The sequence below is a fragment of the Pteropus alecto genome, unplaced genomic scaffold, assembly GCF_000325575.1.
Source record: "Pteropus alecto unplaced genomic scaffold, ASM32557v1 scaffold78, whole genome shotgun sequence".
Taxonomy (NCBI): Eukaryota; Metazoa; Chordata; class Mammalia; order Chiroptera; family Pteropodidae; genus Pteropus; species Pteropus alecto.
In genome coordinates, this window is record NW_006443124.1 from 17,422,567 (window position 1) to 17,439,431 (window position 16,865).

The 16,865-nt window shown below is 58.8% G+C and overlaps 2 protein-coding genes across 6 annotated transcripts in view; both read left to right on the top strand.

The window, feature by feature from the left end:
* The first annotated feature begins 6 nt into the window (after positions 1–6).
* On the top strand, positions 7–7,806 carry GUK1 (guanylate kinase 1). Of its 5 annotated transcripts, none has more exons than XM_006923272.3 (10): positions 15–77; positions 232–328; positions 432–613; positions 5,055–5,168; positions 5,402–5,443; positions 6,022–6,118; positions 6,876–7,014; positions 7,129–7,213; positions 7,366–7,451; positions 7,577–7,806. In XM_006923272.3, the coding sequence occupies exons 3-10, from the start codon at positions 568–570 to the stop codon at positions 7,610–7,612; spliced, it is 645 nt and encodes a 214-aa protein (XP_006923334.1). In that variant the 5' UTR covers positions 15–77; positions 232–328; positions 432–567; the 3' UTR covers positions 7,613–7,806. The 5 variants fall into 5 exon arrangements, with proteins under 5 accessions (XP_006923333.1, XP_015453412.1, XP_006923334.1 ...); XM_025040736.1 differs by having other exon boundaries at positions 462–613; XM_015597926.2 differs by lacking the exon at positions 432–613 and having other exon boundaries at positions 14–77.
* An 8,158-nt stretch (positions 7,807–15,964) lies between these two features.
* The window catches only part of GJC2 (gap junction protein gamma 2), a 1,662-nt gene continuing 761 nt past the window's right edge, over positions 15,965–16,865 (top strand). The window contains exon 1 of the mRNA XM_006923369.2: positions 15,965–16,858. Coding sequence (XP_006923431.1) covers positions 15,965–16,858 — 894 coding nt within the window. The remainder of the gene's footprint in view (positions 16,859–16,865) is intronic.

Here is a 16,865-nt window from a genome sequence, read left to right on the forward strand (position 1 = left end):
GCGGTGGTGGCCTCTCATGCTGCGGCGCCCGCTGGCCGGGCTGGCGGCGGCCGCCCTGGGCCGCGCCCCCTCGGACGGTGAGTGGTGGCCTGTCCGCGAGGGGCGAAGCGTCTGGGTGCGCGCAGGTCCCGGAGGGCCGTCCCGGGGGCCGCCGCGGCCCCGCGCGTATAAGCAAGCATTCGCATTCAGTCTTCTTCCTGCACCCGGGACGCCGCTTCCCGCGTGCCTCAGGTTACGTCAGGGGTTCCTAGGACTGGCTCGTCGCCGGGTCCCAGCGAGCAAGACAGAGGATACGAGGACAGACAGGGTAGCGCGTTTTTTCATGCAGGTGAATTGACTTCATTTAAAGGGCCGCACTACGTTTTGAAGTTGTGTTCTATGTGTTTGGGTGTTTTTGTGTTAAAGTTGCTTCTGGTGGCTGTTTTTCTTAGGCACATTAAAAGCTGGTTCCCCTGTGTCAGTTCTCAAAACGTAGGAGGAAATTCTGTCACTAGAAGCTCCAGACAGTTTGTAAAAACCCCTGCAGCCTGAGGACTTCATGCTGGATGCCATTGTGGACCCTGAAGGATGCGGAGGGGCAGAAAGGGGAAGCAGCCTGACACTCCTCCCCAAGGTGGGCCACACAGCAGAGCCGAAAACCCTGGGAGATGAGGGTTCCGAAGGACATTACTGGCCGTCTGGGGAGCTCGTATAGCAGAGTCCTAGCCACCTTGTAGTAACGTAGTGTCTTTCCCGAGCTCAAGGGAAACCCTCCTGGTGGTCCTGGGCACGTGGAGCTGACTGCTCTGAGGGCCCTTAGGACTGCTGCAGGTTCCTGGCCTGCTTCACAGTTTTAGATTCAGATTCTGCGCCCAAGAGCAGATCGCTGGGGGCAAGACTTCCTGACTCATGGGTGTGGTAAATTGAGGTTCAGCTTCCCTCAGTTTCCGAGACCTCAGATTTCGATTGCTGGAGCTGCCCAATGTCTAAGAATGTGGTTCTTAGACATTCTTCTAGGAGCAGAGAGGTAGTGAGCCTAGTTCATCCATGTGCTGGTTTGGGGAGGAGCAGTGAAGCATGTCACATCATCCGTCATCACTGTTGGCTTTCACTGGGGAAGAGGGAAACTATAAGCTGAGGTGACAGCTGCTTAGTGTGGGATGGGGCCCACAGGACAGGAGGGGGGTGGGCAAGACTTGACCTTTGCAGTCAGCCTCACCTGAGTCCCCCAGGCGGCATGGCTACCCAAATGTGGGCTTTTCTGGACTTTTCTGTCACTCTTAGACTTTCCAGGCTATGACTTATGAGGAACTTGAGAAAACGTTCCCATTCCCTGCCCCCCCGGAGGGATTTCAGGTGGGAGGGGATTTCCTGTCTTAACCACTGACAAGCTAAATTTCCTGCCAGGTGAGTCCCCACCCTACCTCTGCTAATAACTCCATACACCTGCCTGCAACACCAAGCCCGCTCACACCCAGGTCAGTGCCACACCTGTGACAGGTGCAGCGTGCCTGGGCTTTGTTGAGTTCGATTTCAGACCTAGCCCTTGACTTTTGGCTCAGAAGGGTGATATCAGCAGTTTCCTTGAGGAGCAGATTCCAGAAGTTCTAGCAGTGCACTCAGTATGTACCTTTCTCTTAAGCCACACCCAAATTCTTTTTTTCTAACACCTAAATGGTATATTTCCATCTTTTGTGGCATATTTAGCATATTTGAAAAAACATGCTCAGAGCAGCAGAAATGAAGGGGGTGTTGTGACTTGGTTGGGAGTGGGAAGAGGTGACTCCAGCCCATGAGAAGCAAAGGTTAGTAACAGGGGTGAACAGCTGGGAACACTGGCGTGGGGGCAGGCGCTCCTGTAGTCAGCTCCAGGTCTCCCCTGGTCCCCTGTTGACCCTGCCAGTGCAGGTCTCAGTTTCACCTTTGTAAGGCTGAGACTGACCCACGGAGGGCCTGGGCTCCTCTTGCTTCATAGCTCTTTTCCTGGGAGCCAAAACTTCTGTGCCTCCTCTGCCTTCTACCCGTGAGGCAAAATTAGGATCTGGTGCAGGACAATCCTGATCCTTCTTTATGCAAAGAGACTCGGATGTGCCGTGCCAGCACCAGGACAGGCCCAAGTCCTGCACTGTGTGGTTCTTGCCCATGTTTTTGAAAGCCCAGCTTTCTCAGGATAGGAATGGTCCAGCCCCACTGTGGGAAGTGAGAAGGCCACTTTGTGGCTGTCCCAGTTCAAGCCGATTCCCAAAGGCCAAATGGTTTGTCAGGGCTACTTGGTCAGGACATGTTCCACATGCAGAGCACTGAGGCTAAGGCCAGGCTGGTTCTCCTGCCCCACATGGCCTCTTTGGGGGATGGGGCATGACCTGCTGTCCTTAGGCAGATCTCTTCCCACCTTGTGGCTAGTGGTTTAAAAGAGGACTGCTAGGACTTGACCTTTCCTCCCTGTGTTCTCAGGTATCACACCTCATCCTGGTGTCTTGTAGAGAAATTGGGAGGGAAGTGGGGTGGTGACAGTGCCCAGCCCTCGGGAGAGGGTGGGCCACAAGAGGAAGCCAGAAAGAGGGGGTTCTACCTCATGCTTCTGGAGAAGAGCCACCTGGCCGTATAGGACGCTTCTCAGGTGTGCTTCCAGTGGAGAGCATTCTGGAACACACGGGCTTGCGTTCTGGGTCCTTATTGCAGTCCCATGTACTTTCCTGTTTCTTGCTGTCCAGCTGGGGTTTGGGATTGTGAGGTCGTTGGGGAGTAGAGGACACAGACTGCCCTGAATGGAGGGCTCTATCTTCCCAAGAGATGACCCCTCTGACGTGTGCATTTCAGTTAACCAGTTCTGCAAGCACCAGAGTGCTTGATCACTGGGGCCCCGAAGCCTAGAGCACTGTCTTACACTAGGTGTACTGTGGATGGTGGCTATAGTGATCACTCTGTCACAGCAATCACCAAACAGAGTCCCATCTCCAGCAGCTCAGCGGCAGGCTGGGTGTGACCATGGGTTGTGGGGTGCTAGGGCAGGGCACCACCTTTGGCAGGCACAGGCTAGAGCAGAATGTCTATGAGGGGCTTCTGTGCAGGCAGGAGGGGTGGGCCACCCTCCCTTCCTTGTGCCTCTAGTCCCCCAGAGGGTGCCTCCTAACATCCCTGATGGAGGTGGAGAGACCTTGGGTTCTCCCCTCCCTGGAGGTGGATACCCCAAGTTGGGTGCTAGGGGCCCCAGCACCCACTGAGTTGAGGGTTTGCTGCTATGATCAAGGCTCAAGCAGGCCTCCTGGTCCATCGCTGCGGCTGTCACTGTGTGTTCCCTTGCCCTGGAAGAACTCACATTCCTGTGGCAGCAACACACCATCAGGTTCAAGGGGTCTAGGCCACTGGACAACCACAGCTGCCTGGCCCGAGGGGCAGGGACTCAACACTGTCCAGAGGCTAGGCAGTGTGGTGGGGCAAACCCCAGCCTCCTTAGTCCCCCTTGGGACTTGGTGGTGCCCAGCCTCTCCTCTTCCATCCTGTGTCCCTCCCTCTACTCCCCTCTTCAGTTACTCAGTGCCTAGGAAGTCCAGATAGACCCAGGAGACTGGGTTGGGCTACCCACAGGACATCTGTCTTGTAAAGGATGGGGCTTTGTGAAGGGTGCCAGTGAGGGAGAGATGACACTTCTCATGCACCGCGCCTCTGGGGGACAGGGCTGTGGGGACAGCTGGCAGTCGCCATGAGCTTGGAGCCAGGTACATGTGAGTGCAGGCATGCAGGTGGCATGTGTGGTGGCACGTGTGTTTGGGTGGGAAAGCTCGGACACCAGAGAGGAGCTGGGAGTCTAGCGGGAATATCATTAGAAACAAGGTACTCTTGTAACAGGAAACTCGCAAGAGACTGAGGAGCTAAGAGTTGGTCACATGGAGATGACACTCACTGTGTTGATGGGTTCTTCTAGGTCCCTTCCTCCTCCTGTATCTGTCTCCCACCTCCTTCTCTGCACATGTGTGGAGTGCGATGGCCCCAGAATAGCCATGCTTTAGCAAGATTACCCACTTGGCCTATATTGCAGATTAAGAAAGCACTGCCCACAGGGTGGGGGCGGGGGGGGCCTGCTAGAGAGCTGCCCTGGGTTGGGTGTCCTCAGGCCAAGTGGCTTATCCCTCCAGGTCCTCACTGGTGGTCTGCTGGCCATTGACTGTGCCTTGGGGGCCTTCACACCTTACCAGAGGGCCCCCAGGGAGCCCTGCAGGGGCAGGCTGGCGTAAGGAGCTGTTCCAGTTCCCACTTGCCCTCCGGGGGTCTCCGTCTGGAGCAGGGTGCACCTGCACGTGGCCTTCCTGCCATCACGCTTGTGGCTGGGAAGGCAGGCTGCCTCTCAAGGGCCAGGAGCAGCCTTCTCTCTAGTACAGAGCAGGTGGGGCTGACTGCCTTGGGAGGGTTTTAGTGCTAAGAGGCAGGAGGAGGCTGGGATTATCAACCCCTCCCAGCTCATCCAGAGCAGCCCAGGCTGACCACGGCTGCAGCACCCCACTCAGGAGGTGCGTCCTGCCCTGGGGAGGGAGACTGGGGGTGTCAGGCAGGCACAGAGCTGACTGGACCCATGCCCCTCAAAGTCCCTCTCCCATTCTCACCTGGGGCAGGCATCTACGTCTCTTGCTGTGGGGCTGAGAGGAGGCCACTGCTGCCCTTCTGCTGGCTTCCCAGCAAGTATCAAAGGTTGGGGGAGGGAGGTCAGGAAGCTGTTGTCCCTCGGGATTGGCCCCTCACTTCCTGATGAAGGTTCCTGGAATAGGGCTTGGGTTCCACTGACCTTGACCATGGCTGCCTCTAGGGCATAGTGCCAGGAGACGCAGGGGTGGGGACCCAGACATGCTCCTCCCAGGAGCAGAAGTCCAGGCTCCCCAGGTGGGGTCAGAATAGACACCTGGAGAGGCCATGTGTTTGTGGTACTGAGTAGCCCACTCCTCGGGGAGGTGCAGCCAGGATTTGAGTACAGTCTTCAGTTCCGTCTGATTCCTGGGGAAAGTTGGGGTATGTGTGACTGCAGCCACCCCACCCACTGGAGTCCCTCAGGCCTGCTGATATGTGCCCCCACTCGCCCACAGGGATGTCAGGACCAAGGCCCGTCGTCTTGAGTGGACCATCAGGGGCTGGAAAGAGCACCCTGCTCAAGAGACTCCTGCAAGAGCACAGCAGCATCTTTGGATTCAGCGTGTCCCGTGAGGCTCTAGGGGATTGGGGGCCCTGCCAATCCCCCTGAAGCCCCCACACACATGGGGATGTGCCTACCCAGGAGCCCCCTTCACACACAGGGGGCATGCCTATGCTGCTAAACCCCTGGAGCCTCCCACAGCCCCCACACACAGGCTAAGCTTGGCCCTTTGGAGAGGCCCTGGGGATGGGATGTGAGGGCTCTAGATATCCTAGGTGAGTCACAGGTGCTTGTTCCTAGACACCACGAGGGACCCGCGGCCTGGAGAGGAGAACGGCAAAGGTGAGCTGGCCCTGCCTCTTGGTGCCCCAGTACCGGCCTGGAGCTGCCCCCTGCCTGTTGGGGTATTGATGAGGCCTCAGTCTCCCCATCTGATGGGGATTCTCCTCCAGGGTGGGTGGATGGGCAAGTGCTGGCACCAGATGTCCATGTGAGATGCAGGTGGGGACCCTGATCCTAGCACCAGGCATCTGTGGGGTACTGCTCCCAGCGTGTGCACTGTTCTCCGCACGGCCTGTTGATAAAGTCACAGCCATGCACTGCATTTAGGGCTTTCTGACATCACAAGCATTCTCTGTAACCTTAATAGGGCATTTGTGCCTGAGACAGGGCATCAAAGTTCCCCCAACCTCCCCTGTGGAATCCTGCAGTCTCCAGGCCCCCCTTGGTGAGGACAGTGTAAGAAGAGGTGTCTGTATGTCTGTCTCCTCAGACATCTCTCCCTGCCCAGTAGCCAGAATAGCTCTCACTGCAGATGGACAGATGGGCAGACAGGCCCAGGACAGAAGCTGGTTCTGTGTGGTCCCATGGACCCTGGTGGTCTGGGTATGGGCAGCCTTGACAACTTCTGCTCCTTGCAGATTACTACTTTGTGACCAGGGAGGTGATGCAGCGGGACATTGCTGCCGGGGACTTTATTGAACATGCTGAGTTCTCTGGGAACCTATATGGGACCAGGTGAGCAGAGCTCAGGACCCTCCCTCCCACCTTCCTTCCAGCCTCCTGGGGATGTAGAATGGGCAGCTGGGACAGGGGCTTCGCTCTTCGGGCTGTCGAAATGAGGGACCCAGCCCCTCTAAGGGTTGAGATGGAGCGGCAGCCAGGGCTCTGGCCAGGCCACTGTGGGAACAGGGGGCCACTCCATGGGCTGGTATGCAATGAGGACCCAGGGGACCTGGGTCTCAGAGGTCTACAGGCTACACTGAAGCCCCCCTCCCCTCCCTTCCAACCACTGGGGCCTCCTGGGAGGGTCCCAGGCCCAGCAGTAGCTGTACCCCTCACCCCACCCCCACACCCAGAGCAGTGTCATTGTATAGGCTGGCCAAGGCTTGCTGTGTGCAGCCTGTTCCCAAGCCCCCCACGGGACCATCACGTTCTACCCCAGGTGCAGCTGGGAAGGGCAGCCAAGCCAGCCCCTGAAATGGGGCGCTGGAGCTGCAGGAGCCAGGATCCCTGGGCCCAGCAGTGACAGCCAGGGCCCTCCTGCCCCTTCTCACTGTGGCCCCCAGCCCAGCAGAGGGCCTGAGTACAAGAGTTGCTGGGGGAGTGCTTCCGTAAAGGGGCACAGATGGGATCAGGGTGGGCCTTTGCAGGGCCCCTAGCCAGGCCCAGAGCAAGGGAGTGGGGAAAGCAGGAGCCCAGGGCCGAAGGTGGGGTTACTAAGGCCTGAGGAGCCCGGGCTGAGTGGCCGCCCCTCCCCTCTGGCCACCCCCAGCAAAGCGGCGGTTCGCGCTGTGCAGGCTATGAACCGCATCTGCGTGCTAGACGTGGACCTCCAGGGCGTGCGCAACATTAAGAAGACCGACCTGCAGCCCATCTACATCTTCGTGCAGCCGCCCTCCCTCGAAGTCCTGGTGGGGGCCTGGAGCCTGGGCAGGGGTGGGGCCGGGGCCGGGGCCAGCACCAGCCAGGCTGGGGCTGCTCTTCCATGGCTGCTCTGCGGGCTCTGACCCTCACATGCTCCTCAGGAACAGCGTCTGCGACAGCGCAACACAGAGACAGAGGAGAGCCTGGCCAAGCGCCTGGCCGCTGCCCGGGTAGACATGGAAAGCAGTGAGTGCCTAGCCAGTGTCCCCCACTGTCCCTCGTGGCAGACTGACTCACTCATTGGAGGGAGAAAGTAGGGGCAGGGGCAGGAGCTGTCACCCATAGTTCCCCCACCCCTCACTGAGCCTGCACTGGCCCTGTGCCCCACTCACCCCCAGGCAAAGAGCCCGGCTTGTTTGACCTGGTCATCGTCAATGACAGCCTGGACAAGGCCTACTGGACCCTGAAGGAGGCACTCTCTGAGGTGGGCTCTCCGAGGTGGGCTGGGGTGGGGGGGTGGCTAGACTTCTGTCTCTCCTAGGAAAAGAGCCTGGGATGGGACATGTGGCCCAGGCCCTAGACATGCCCCTCTATTTTTCTTTCCTGCAGGAAATCAAGAAGGCTCAAGGGACTGGCCTCTCCTGAGGAGGCTGCTACCTGTGTCCTCCCTGGATAGGGCCCTGCATTCCCCCTGGTGGTCAGGGTGTTTATGAGAGGTGGCTCTACCTGCCTAGCTCGCTCCCTCCACCCATGCCCATTTCTGGGTGCCCCCTACTCAGTCCCCCTCTCCTGTGGGAGCTGGGCCGGTGTCCTAATAAAGAGCTGCTGGTTAGAGTGTCCTTGAGCCCGTGGATGGCCTCTCAGGCCCGGCACCCTCCGTGCTGGACCCCGACCCTCCTGACAGTCCCACCCCTCAACAGCCAGCCCCAGGAAGGCAGAGAGTATCAGGTCCCATTCTAGTCTGCTGCTCTGAGCTGCTGGCTAGTGAGGCTGCCCCCTAGCTGCACCCTATTTCCATGCTCCCCTCGCCTAATCCCCACCAAGGACACCAGGGTCCCCAGCTTCCCCACACTCCAACTCCATGTCAGGGGACCAGCTGGGGCTGCCTTCATTGGGGGTCCCCCAGGGCTGGGCTACTTCCTGGCGGGTGGGCTCCCTCCACCCCCAAGAGTGGGCAGGGCTCCTGGGGAGCATATGCCTCATACTGTCTCATCAAGGTAGCTTGAGGCTGAGGAGAAGAGGCCCTGGGCTCTCATCCTGCTTTAGCCATTCCTCATGGTCCCTGATCCAGACAAGGGGTACCCAAGGGACAGATGCTACTGACCTGGGAGTAGGGTGAGACTTCAGGGACTAGACCTCTGCATCATTGGGGCCTGTATGTGCCATATGCTCCCAGCCTTATGCACAGCCAAGAGTCTAGCTGGCCCAATGGTCTGGGAGAGGCCAACACAGGAAGGACACCCGGGGCCTCTTGTGGTTTCAGGATCCTGGAATCTGAGAAGGCACCTACCGTACTGCTCATTTGGGCCAGAGCAGCTGTGGTGGGCTGTGGTGTGGTGGTCCATGCCCAGGCCACACTCCTGCGATGGGACCAAGACACATAGTGGATGAAGACCCAGAGGCGGCAGGTAGCCCAGATGGAAATAGTTGGAGAGACTGGGCATCATCCAAAAGCCCAGATTCACAGATGAGGCCTGGCGGGAGCTGGGGCTGGGTGCGGGACAGTGGGCAAAGGCACTGGGCAGTGCCCCCAGGCCTTAGGGCAGGTGAGACAGGGCTGGGCTGCCTCCCAGCCCACTGTGCAGCCTGGGGGAGGCCCCTTCCCTTTCTTGGCCCTGTACAGCCCCATGGACAATTGAGGATTCAGACGCTGGGCCTTGAGGGGAACAATGGGGCCCTTGAAGGCCCTCCCTCTATATTGTGCTTGGTAGTGAGAGGTGGCCCTGGGTCGGGCCCTGGACTCTGCTGGGTAGACACCCTTGGAGGCCAGTGTCTTACCAGCCGGCAGGTGGAAGGTCTCAGAAGAACTTGGATTTTCTGGCTTGAGAAAGGTAGGCTGCTATCTGGGAAACCAGGTGTGGGCTGCCCTTTGGAGCAGAGCAGTGTTACCCTTCCCTTTAGGCCAGGTTCTCGGGCCGGGCTGGCTTCTGAAATCTAGCCCCAGGAGATGACAGGTGCTGGGTCTGGCTGGGTGTCCCTCCATTCTAGGGGTCTGTCGCAGGCCTACCGTCTCATAAACAGGTCCTGACCTGCAGAGTCTTCTAGGACAATGAGACCTGAAAGTAGGGGAATGTCGAGCTATTGGGACTGTTAAGGCCAGCTGATGAGCAGGGAAGGAAGGAGTATGTGCCCAGCACCTCCCCCAGCAGCTAGGGCCCCTCAGGCTGTGCAAGACTGTCCAGCCCACATTAGTCAGGCAGCTACAGTGTGTCCAGAGGCTGGGGCCTTGGGCCATTTAGGCCTAGGGGGAATTTCAGAGCCCCACCTCTATACATGGCAGATGAACCAGAGTGGGCCCACCTGCCTTTCCTCTGCACTGCTGACCCAGCTTCAGCCAGCCTCGGCGTGACCTGGGGCTTCCAGTCCTTAAGACCTCACAAGTACCTGCTGGGTCCCAGATCCTCAGGTCTGGCCCCCAGGGCCAGCAGAGAGCAGAATAGACCCTTGTCCTCCAGGAGGGCCCCCCAATATGCCGCAGACATGGTGAGTGACTTGTCGGGGTGGGGGACAAGGATGAGGAATGGAAGTGGGCAGGGGGCCCTGCAAGTGGCCAGCAAGGCAAAGGGGCACTGGCACATCCAATAGTGACCAGGGCTGCTGCACTGGTGAGGGCTGTGCCTGCCCGAGGCGTATGGTGCACTGGGCTGTAGGGGGAGCAGATGGATGTGATGGGTGGGGAAACTGAAAGAAGGAGTGATGCCATACTACCTGCTGAGAAACAGTGCTGGCTCTGGTGGCTTTACCCAAGGCAGTTTACAAGAAGGGGATGGGGGTAGGGTGGGATTAAGGAGAGCTAGAGAGTATGGGCACCCTGCGGGGGTGGGGCTCCATGTCCTGCCCTGGGCCCACAGTGCCCGGAGAGGCCTGGAAGCAGCACCAGCATGGCTGCTTGAGCTGTTTGGACTGTGCCACGATGACTCACTCCCCAGGCCCGACCCTATTGTTCCTTCACCCTTTGGGGAGGAATGCCCCTCGCTTCCTGGTTTCAGGGTTCCAGCCACAGTGGAGAGGGGTCCCTGGGGGTCCCCTGGAGCCCAGCTATTTGCATCTCAGGTACAGCCATCCTCCCCAGAGCTCAAAAGTCTGTTCACCCCCTGCATTTGCTGAACACGCTGTGGGTGAGTGCTTCCCAGAAAGGAGTGTGAGTGCATGTGAGTGTGCACACCTGCAAATCAGAGTCCAGATGTGGGCAAGGCCAGCCCTGAGGACCCTGTGAGGATGAGAGCTTTGACCAAGAGCCTGGGCTCCCTGGTACCCAACCCTGTGGGGCATGTGACCCTCCTTAAGCTGCTGGGGGCAGGGAGGCTGTGATCTACGTAGGAGCTGCAGGTGCAGTTGATGTAGCAGAGGGTCCGCAGGCCTGGGGTTTGGGTCTTAGGCAGCTGAGGAGTCCAGGTGAAACATGACTGGGGCATCCAGTCTGGGGGGCCAGTGTCCTGGGGAGGGATGAGGATAGAACCCATGGGACCACCACAGAGCTGACAAGGGAGAGACCTGGGGCTAGTGCTAAGGTTGGGTGGGGAGATGAGCATGCAGTACCAAGCCTGCATGAGGCCTGATCCCCTAGGGCCCCTCAGCAGGCAGGTGAGGCAGGTCCTGCACCCCAACTAAAGCCTCAGCCTAGCAGGACGGAGCTGCTGTGGGGTCCTTGTGGGTGCTCACAAGTAGACGAGGGCTGCCAGTGCCAGGCGCATGCAGGGGCCCTGCGTCCTCGGGGACTAAAAGAAGCTGCCTGAGACTCAGTTCCAGTGACCAAAGGTTCCCAGGGCAAGATCCCCAGGCACTATGGCCAGCTGAGCACTGCAGCCCTACCCACAACCCCATCTCAGTGGAGGAAGTTCTGCCCATGGCCCTGAGCCACTGGGAGGAAGTCAGGCCAGGGATGGAAAGGAAATTGATGGCCAGCCCCCGGTCTGCTGCACTGCTTGATGGCGCTGGGCCGGCCCTGGCCCTCAGCCCTGCCTGCCTCCTCAGCCTTTGTTCAGAACTTGGGGGGAGGGGTGGCTTGAATCAGGGAGAGCCCAGCTGCCCACCCTGGCAGAGACTACTCCTCCAGCCCTGGATGGGGGTGGCAGGCCAGTTCTTCCCACAGTGGGTCCTCCTGACACCCACTGGAGCCATGGTGTCTGCCTGTCACCTTCCTCCCTGTCAGGTGCCTCCCTCTAGGCTCTTTGTGGAGGTGACCAGCTATCATGGGGTGCCCCTGTTTGTGCCCATTACTGGCCCAGTAGTCATCCTCCTTCCCCCAACCCCACATCCTTGCTGACCACTGCCAGGCGTGCCCCTCCCAGGTTCTTTCCGGCCAAACCTCACCCTGGATCCCTGAGTGGCCTTCGCCTACCCACGCTCTGACACATAGCTTGAGGGAGATTCTCTGTAAACAAAAGTCTCTGCAAACCCCCTGGGACTGGATCCCTGAAGGGTCAGCAACCCCACCCCCACCCACCATAGGCCCAGCTGAGCCCCTGATGGCCACAGCCTCCCAGTAGCACTGACAGCAAAGGGGTCAGCCTGTTCTCCCACCTGCCCCCTGCCAGCCCAGGACAGGTTACCAAAGTCCCTACTCAGTGCTTGCAGCCACCAGACAAATAGATGCCTGGCAGGTGGGAAAGACAGGGAGAGGACCCTTCAAGAGATGGAGCAGGAACTATTTTAATTAAGGTTTTTCTTTCCAACTCTTGTGTACAGGGAAATTGTGGAGACCAGGGAGAGTTCCCATGTGACCCCCATGCCCATTACCCTGTGGCACACTTGTCACAATCACTGCATCAATAAGGATGTGCTGTCAAAACTACAGCCCACACTTCCTACAGATTCCTGAATTTTCCCATGATCTTCGCTGCCCTTGGTGCTCCCCAACCCCACAGGGCCCCACATGCAGTTCCCCGCTTCAGGGGCCCCTCAAACCCCTTGGGCTGAGGCCCTTGGCTTGGTCAATGGTCAGGGCTGAGGTTTGAGGGAAAGATGGCAGGGGCAGTACCTTTTCACATCATAACAAGGCCCATACTCTCAACCTGGCTTTTCACTGGGGGTGGGACCTGTCCTTGAACTGAAATGACATTTGCAGATCCCACTCTTCTCTCTTTTGCTGCATGCTGTGTAAGGGGCTCTCTGGGCAGCTGCCCCCGAGGAATGGAGAGTTGGGCTCCCCTCCTGGAAGGCGCAGTGCTTGCAAACACCTTTTAGAATTTTCTTTTCCCTATTTAGTTATTGAATCATTTATATCAAATAAATGAGTGAGAACTCATTTATTTTAAACCTTGGTGATAATCTAAAACTCAATCCATATTACTACTTTATTTATTCTATTGCCCAAATTGGCCAGGCTTGGATACAGGGCGCTCCTTCGGTGAGCTCCTGCATTGCTTTGACACACCCCATCAGTGTGTATGTGTGTGTGTGCACATTAGCAACTTCCTTAACCTCAGCCACCACCCAATGATCCAGATGGATTTCTTTTCCCCCCAAACTCCCTGCCCTGGAATCAGCCGGTCTTCTGAGCACTGGTTCCTTAAGTGGGGAGTGGGATGGAGGTGTGTTCAGTGCTATGGGGTGTTTTTGATTTAGGTCCTTTCAGCTGACAGGCGAGGGAGTACAGAGCTGTGTGTATGCATGTATGTATCTGTGACATTCTCTAGGAAACCATCTGTGCCTGTGTTAAGACAAACACAAGTTCAGACCCCTGTCTCCAACGCTAACTCTTGACTACATGGCACACTCCAGCCCTGCCTCTCACATATCTGTGGCCCATGCCAGGGCCCTCCCACTCCCCCAGTTCAGTCCAGTGCACCGGCAGAGATGTGTGTGGGGGTGGGGGGGAGGGCTGTGCATGCGTGTGGGGTCAGCACGTGAAGCATGAAGCCGAGGCCATGGCAAGACGGCTTGGCCCATGCGGAGCAGAATGGGGCTACAGGGGTGTTTGGCATTTTACTCCACAGGCAGGGTGACCACAGAGGTTGGTCCATGGGCTTCCTCAGGCATCTGCAGAGCGACAACACAGGCCCCTGCAGGTGCATCCAAGCTGACAGCCCAAAGAGTGCAGGGCAGAGAGCCACCCAGATAGGCCCATCTGTGTTGGAAGCCATTCTGGAGGGAGGTATTTGGGACTGGTCCTCTGGAATTTTCAGTGCCTGCCAGTGCCTATGTGCCAGGTCAGGAGGCAGTGGCGGCAGAAGGTGTGGATTTGGGCAGCCCCCTCCATGGCACTGAGACCAGGGCAGGGGTCTTCCAGGCCAGAGGTAATCAGGGCCAGCTCCCTGACCATGGAGTAACCACACCCCAACTATGTATGCGTGAAGGTGCTGCATAATGGACCTGCACCCATCTGAAGAGCCAGAGCCTCTGCCCTGCCGTGAGGCTGCCCAAGCTCCTCCATGTCACTGGGGAAGGGAGAGAGGAGGTTTGCTCCCTCCCCCATCTTGCTGCCCAGGATGACCCCTCAGCTGACTACTCACAGGGCCACTCTCATCTGCCCTCTTCCCCGCAAGTCTGTTCTCTGGGGCCCTGACTGTACCTGCACAAGCCTCTCAGGGCAGAGCACTGTCCCTTATCCCCAGGGCAGGGGCCTACCTGTGGGAGCTACAGAGGTGATGTCAAGAGAATCCATCATATCTCCCAGGGTGGGGAGCAATGCCACCTGGGAATTAGGGGCTGGTCTGCCTAAACCCTGAGACTAACCCCCAACATCTTGGGAAAGAAGGAAGAAGTGGGGCCTGCTCTGCCATACACTTCCTAGGTTCCTGCAGGAGGGGCGTGGGCCTCAGTCTCCTGTGATGTGGGACTGTGCATGTGTGACAGGCCCTACACATACATGTACACAGCATGTGGACCCGCACCCAGGTTACAAGTCCCTACTGCGACAGTGAAGGTGGTGGCCCTGGAGGGCTGGGCCTGTGCCAGTCAGTATCTGTGTCTGTGCGTGCACAAGTGTATGTGCACATGTGTGCATGTCTGTGTACACATGTGCCTGAGTGTTTGCATGTGTATGTGGTGACTGTGTACATGAGCATTTATAGATGTGCAGGAGTGTGCATGTGTCTGCGTGCACAAGTGTATGTGCACATGTGAGTGTGCATGTCTGTGTACACGTGTCTGAGTGCATGTGTGTGTGGTGACTGTGTACATGAGCATTTATAGGTGTGCAGGAGTATGCATGTGTCTGTGAGTGCATTGTATACCAGCATGCATGTGTCTGAGTGCACATGTGAGGTAACTGCATGTACACGAGTATATCTGTTTATACATGTGCACACACGTGGGTGTGCATGTCTGTTTGCATACCTATATGCACATATGTCTGAGTGAATGTGTGGGTGTGCATCTGTTTGCCTCACACATGTGTAGCTGAGATGGGTCATGCACACAGATGTGAGGAAGTGAGGTCACTTCCCCAGGAACCCCCGCTGCCCCCTCTTCCTCCCCCCACTCAGGGGTGAGGCCCCAGCTGCATAAAGAGGGCCTGGAGCCCTGCCTGTCTCTGCTGCTCCATCCCATACCTGCCCACACTGCCTCCCAGGCCCAGTCCAGGAGGGAGGGGACCAGAGAGTCTGGCACTCAGGGGTCTCCTGCCCCAAACTATCCAGGTGCAGGTACTGGGCTTGACTGTGGTGGAAGGAGGGTGAGTGTTGGGAGGTACAGCCCCTCCCTGGAGGTGCAGGGGGCTGGTATTGTGTAGCTCTGCCTGCAGAGCCCCTTCTCCTGGGCACAGGGGCACATAGTGATCAGTTGGTCTGGAAAGGGCATTGGTCTGAGATGTGGCGAGTGGCCTGTGGCTATCTCTGAGTGTCACAGGTGCCTTTTGGTGACTGTGCCTTGCTGACAGTACCCCTGGCCTCACCCTGCCCCCCAGCTGGGATTTCTCAGCTGTGACTGCAGAAGACACGAGGGTGCCCATGAAGGAGAAAAGCAGCCCAGAGGGTTGGGTGGCAGCTCCTGGTGCAGCTGGACCAGAGTGAGGGGAACGAAAGAGCCTGGGGGTCCTTTATAGAGAGGGAGGGATCAGAGCCCCTGTGCAGGGTGTGGAGGGGAGAGCAGTGCACTGGTGGGGACCCATAGGCCCTTAGGAATGGGGGCCGATGAGGAACTGGACTGGCTGAGGAGCTGGGGACTGGGAAGGCTGGAGTACACTCCCAGGCTGGGAACAGGACTCCATGAGACCCTCTCCAGGGACTTGGGTGCTCCTGGGGGCTGAGTGGGGTGAGAGCATGTGTGCATGAGGCCTGAAGCCATGCAGCCCCCAGATTCTCACTGGAGCTGGCCTGTTTACCCCTCAGCTGCAAAGTTGGCTCACCCAGTTGACCCCCTGTGGCTCTCAGGGCTTAGGGTGGGTTCCCAGAGGTGGGAGAGGGGTTCAGCTTGCACCGGGGCCAGGCTTTCCTTGGGAAGGGTTCTAGGGGAAGGCAGTAGGGGCTGGCTCCATTCCAGGCCACCAGGACCTGAGGTCAGGTTTGGGGGCTGCTGGGGTTGGGTGCTCAGCTGGAGCAAGGCAGCCTGTCATCCATCCTCCTGGGATCTGTCCTTCTCCTGCCCTGGCCCCACCTCTCCCTGTATGCACCAAGGTCAGAACTCAGAGTGGGAGCTGTGTTCCTGAAGGGGCTGTCCCTTCAGCTGAAGATAGTTCCTTTCTAGGGCCCCGGCTCCAGGTGCCACTACCTCTGCCACAGGAGCCTTCCTGGCTTTGGGTTGAGCTCAGTGTGGCCAGTATCGGCCTCCTCTACTCTCCCCCTCACCCTGGGTTAAGCTCTGCTGTGGCCTACAGGTCCCGCCCCCCCCGCCCCTATGACCAACATGAGCTGGAGCTTCCTGACGCGGCTGCTGGAGGAGATCCACCACCACTCCACGTTCGTGGGCAAGGTGTGGCTCACGGTGCTGGTGGTCTTCCGCATTGTGCTCACGGCCGTGGGAGGAGAGTCCATCTACTCTGACGAGCAGACCAAGTTCACGTGCAACACGCGGCAGCCGGGCTGCGACAATGTCTGCTATGATGCCTTCGCGCCCCTGTCCCACGTGCGCTTCTGGGTCTTCCAGATAGTGGTCATCTCCACGCCTTCCGTCATGTACCTCGGCTACGCTGTGCACCGCCTAGCCCGTGCTGCGCAGGAAGAGCGCCAGCGCGCCCCCCGCCGTTGCCCTGGGCCCCGCGCGCCCCTACCAATGCCTCCGCCGTCCCACCCCAGCTGGCCCGAGTCCGCCAACCTGGGCGAGGAGGAGCCCATGCTGGGCCTGGGCGAGGAGGACGAGGAGCAGGGGGCAACAGAGGGCCTGGGAGGGGAGAATGAAGCCGAGGACGCGGGTGTGGCCAAGGGCTCCGGTGGGGACGGCAAGGTGGTGGGGACTCCGGGCCCCAATGGGCCTCATGATGGGCGGCGGCGCATCCAGCGGGAAGGCCTGATGCGCGTGTACGTGGCCCAGCTGGTGGCACGGGCCGCCTTCGAGGTGGCCTTTCTGGTGGGTCAGTACCTGCTGTACGGCTTTGAGGTGCCGCCCTTCTTTCCGTGCAGCCGTCAGCCCTGCCCACACGTGGTCGACTGCTTCGTGTCGCGGCCCACCGAGAAGACGGTCTTCCTGCTGGTCATGTATGTGGTCAGTTGTCTCTGTCTGCTGCTCAACCTCTGCGAGATGGCGCACCTGGGCTTGGGCAGCGCTCAGGACGCCGTGCGCGCCCGTCGCCCCGCGCCCC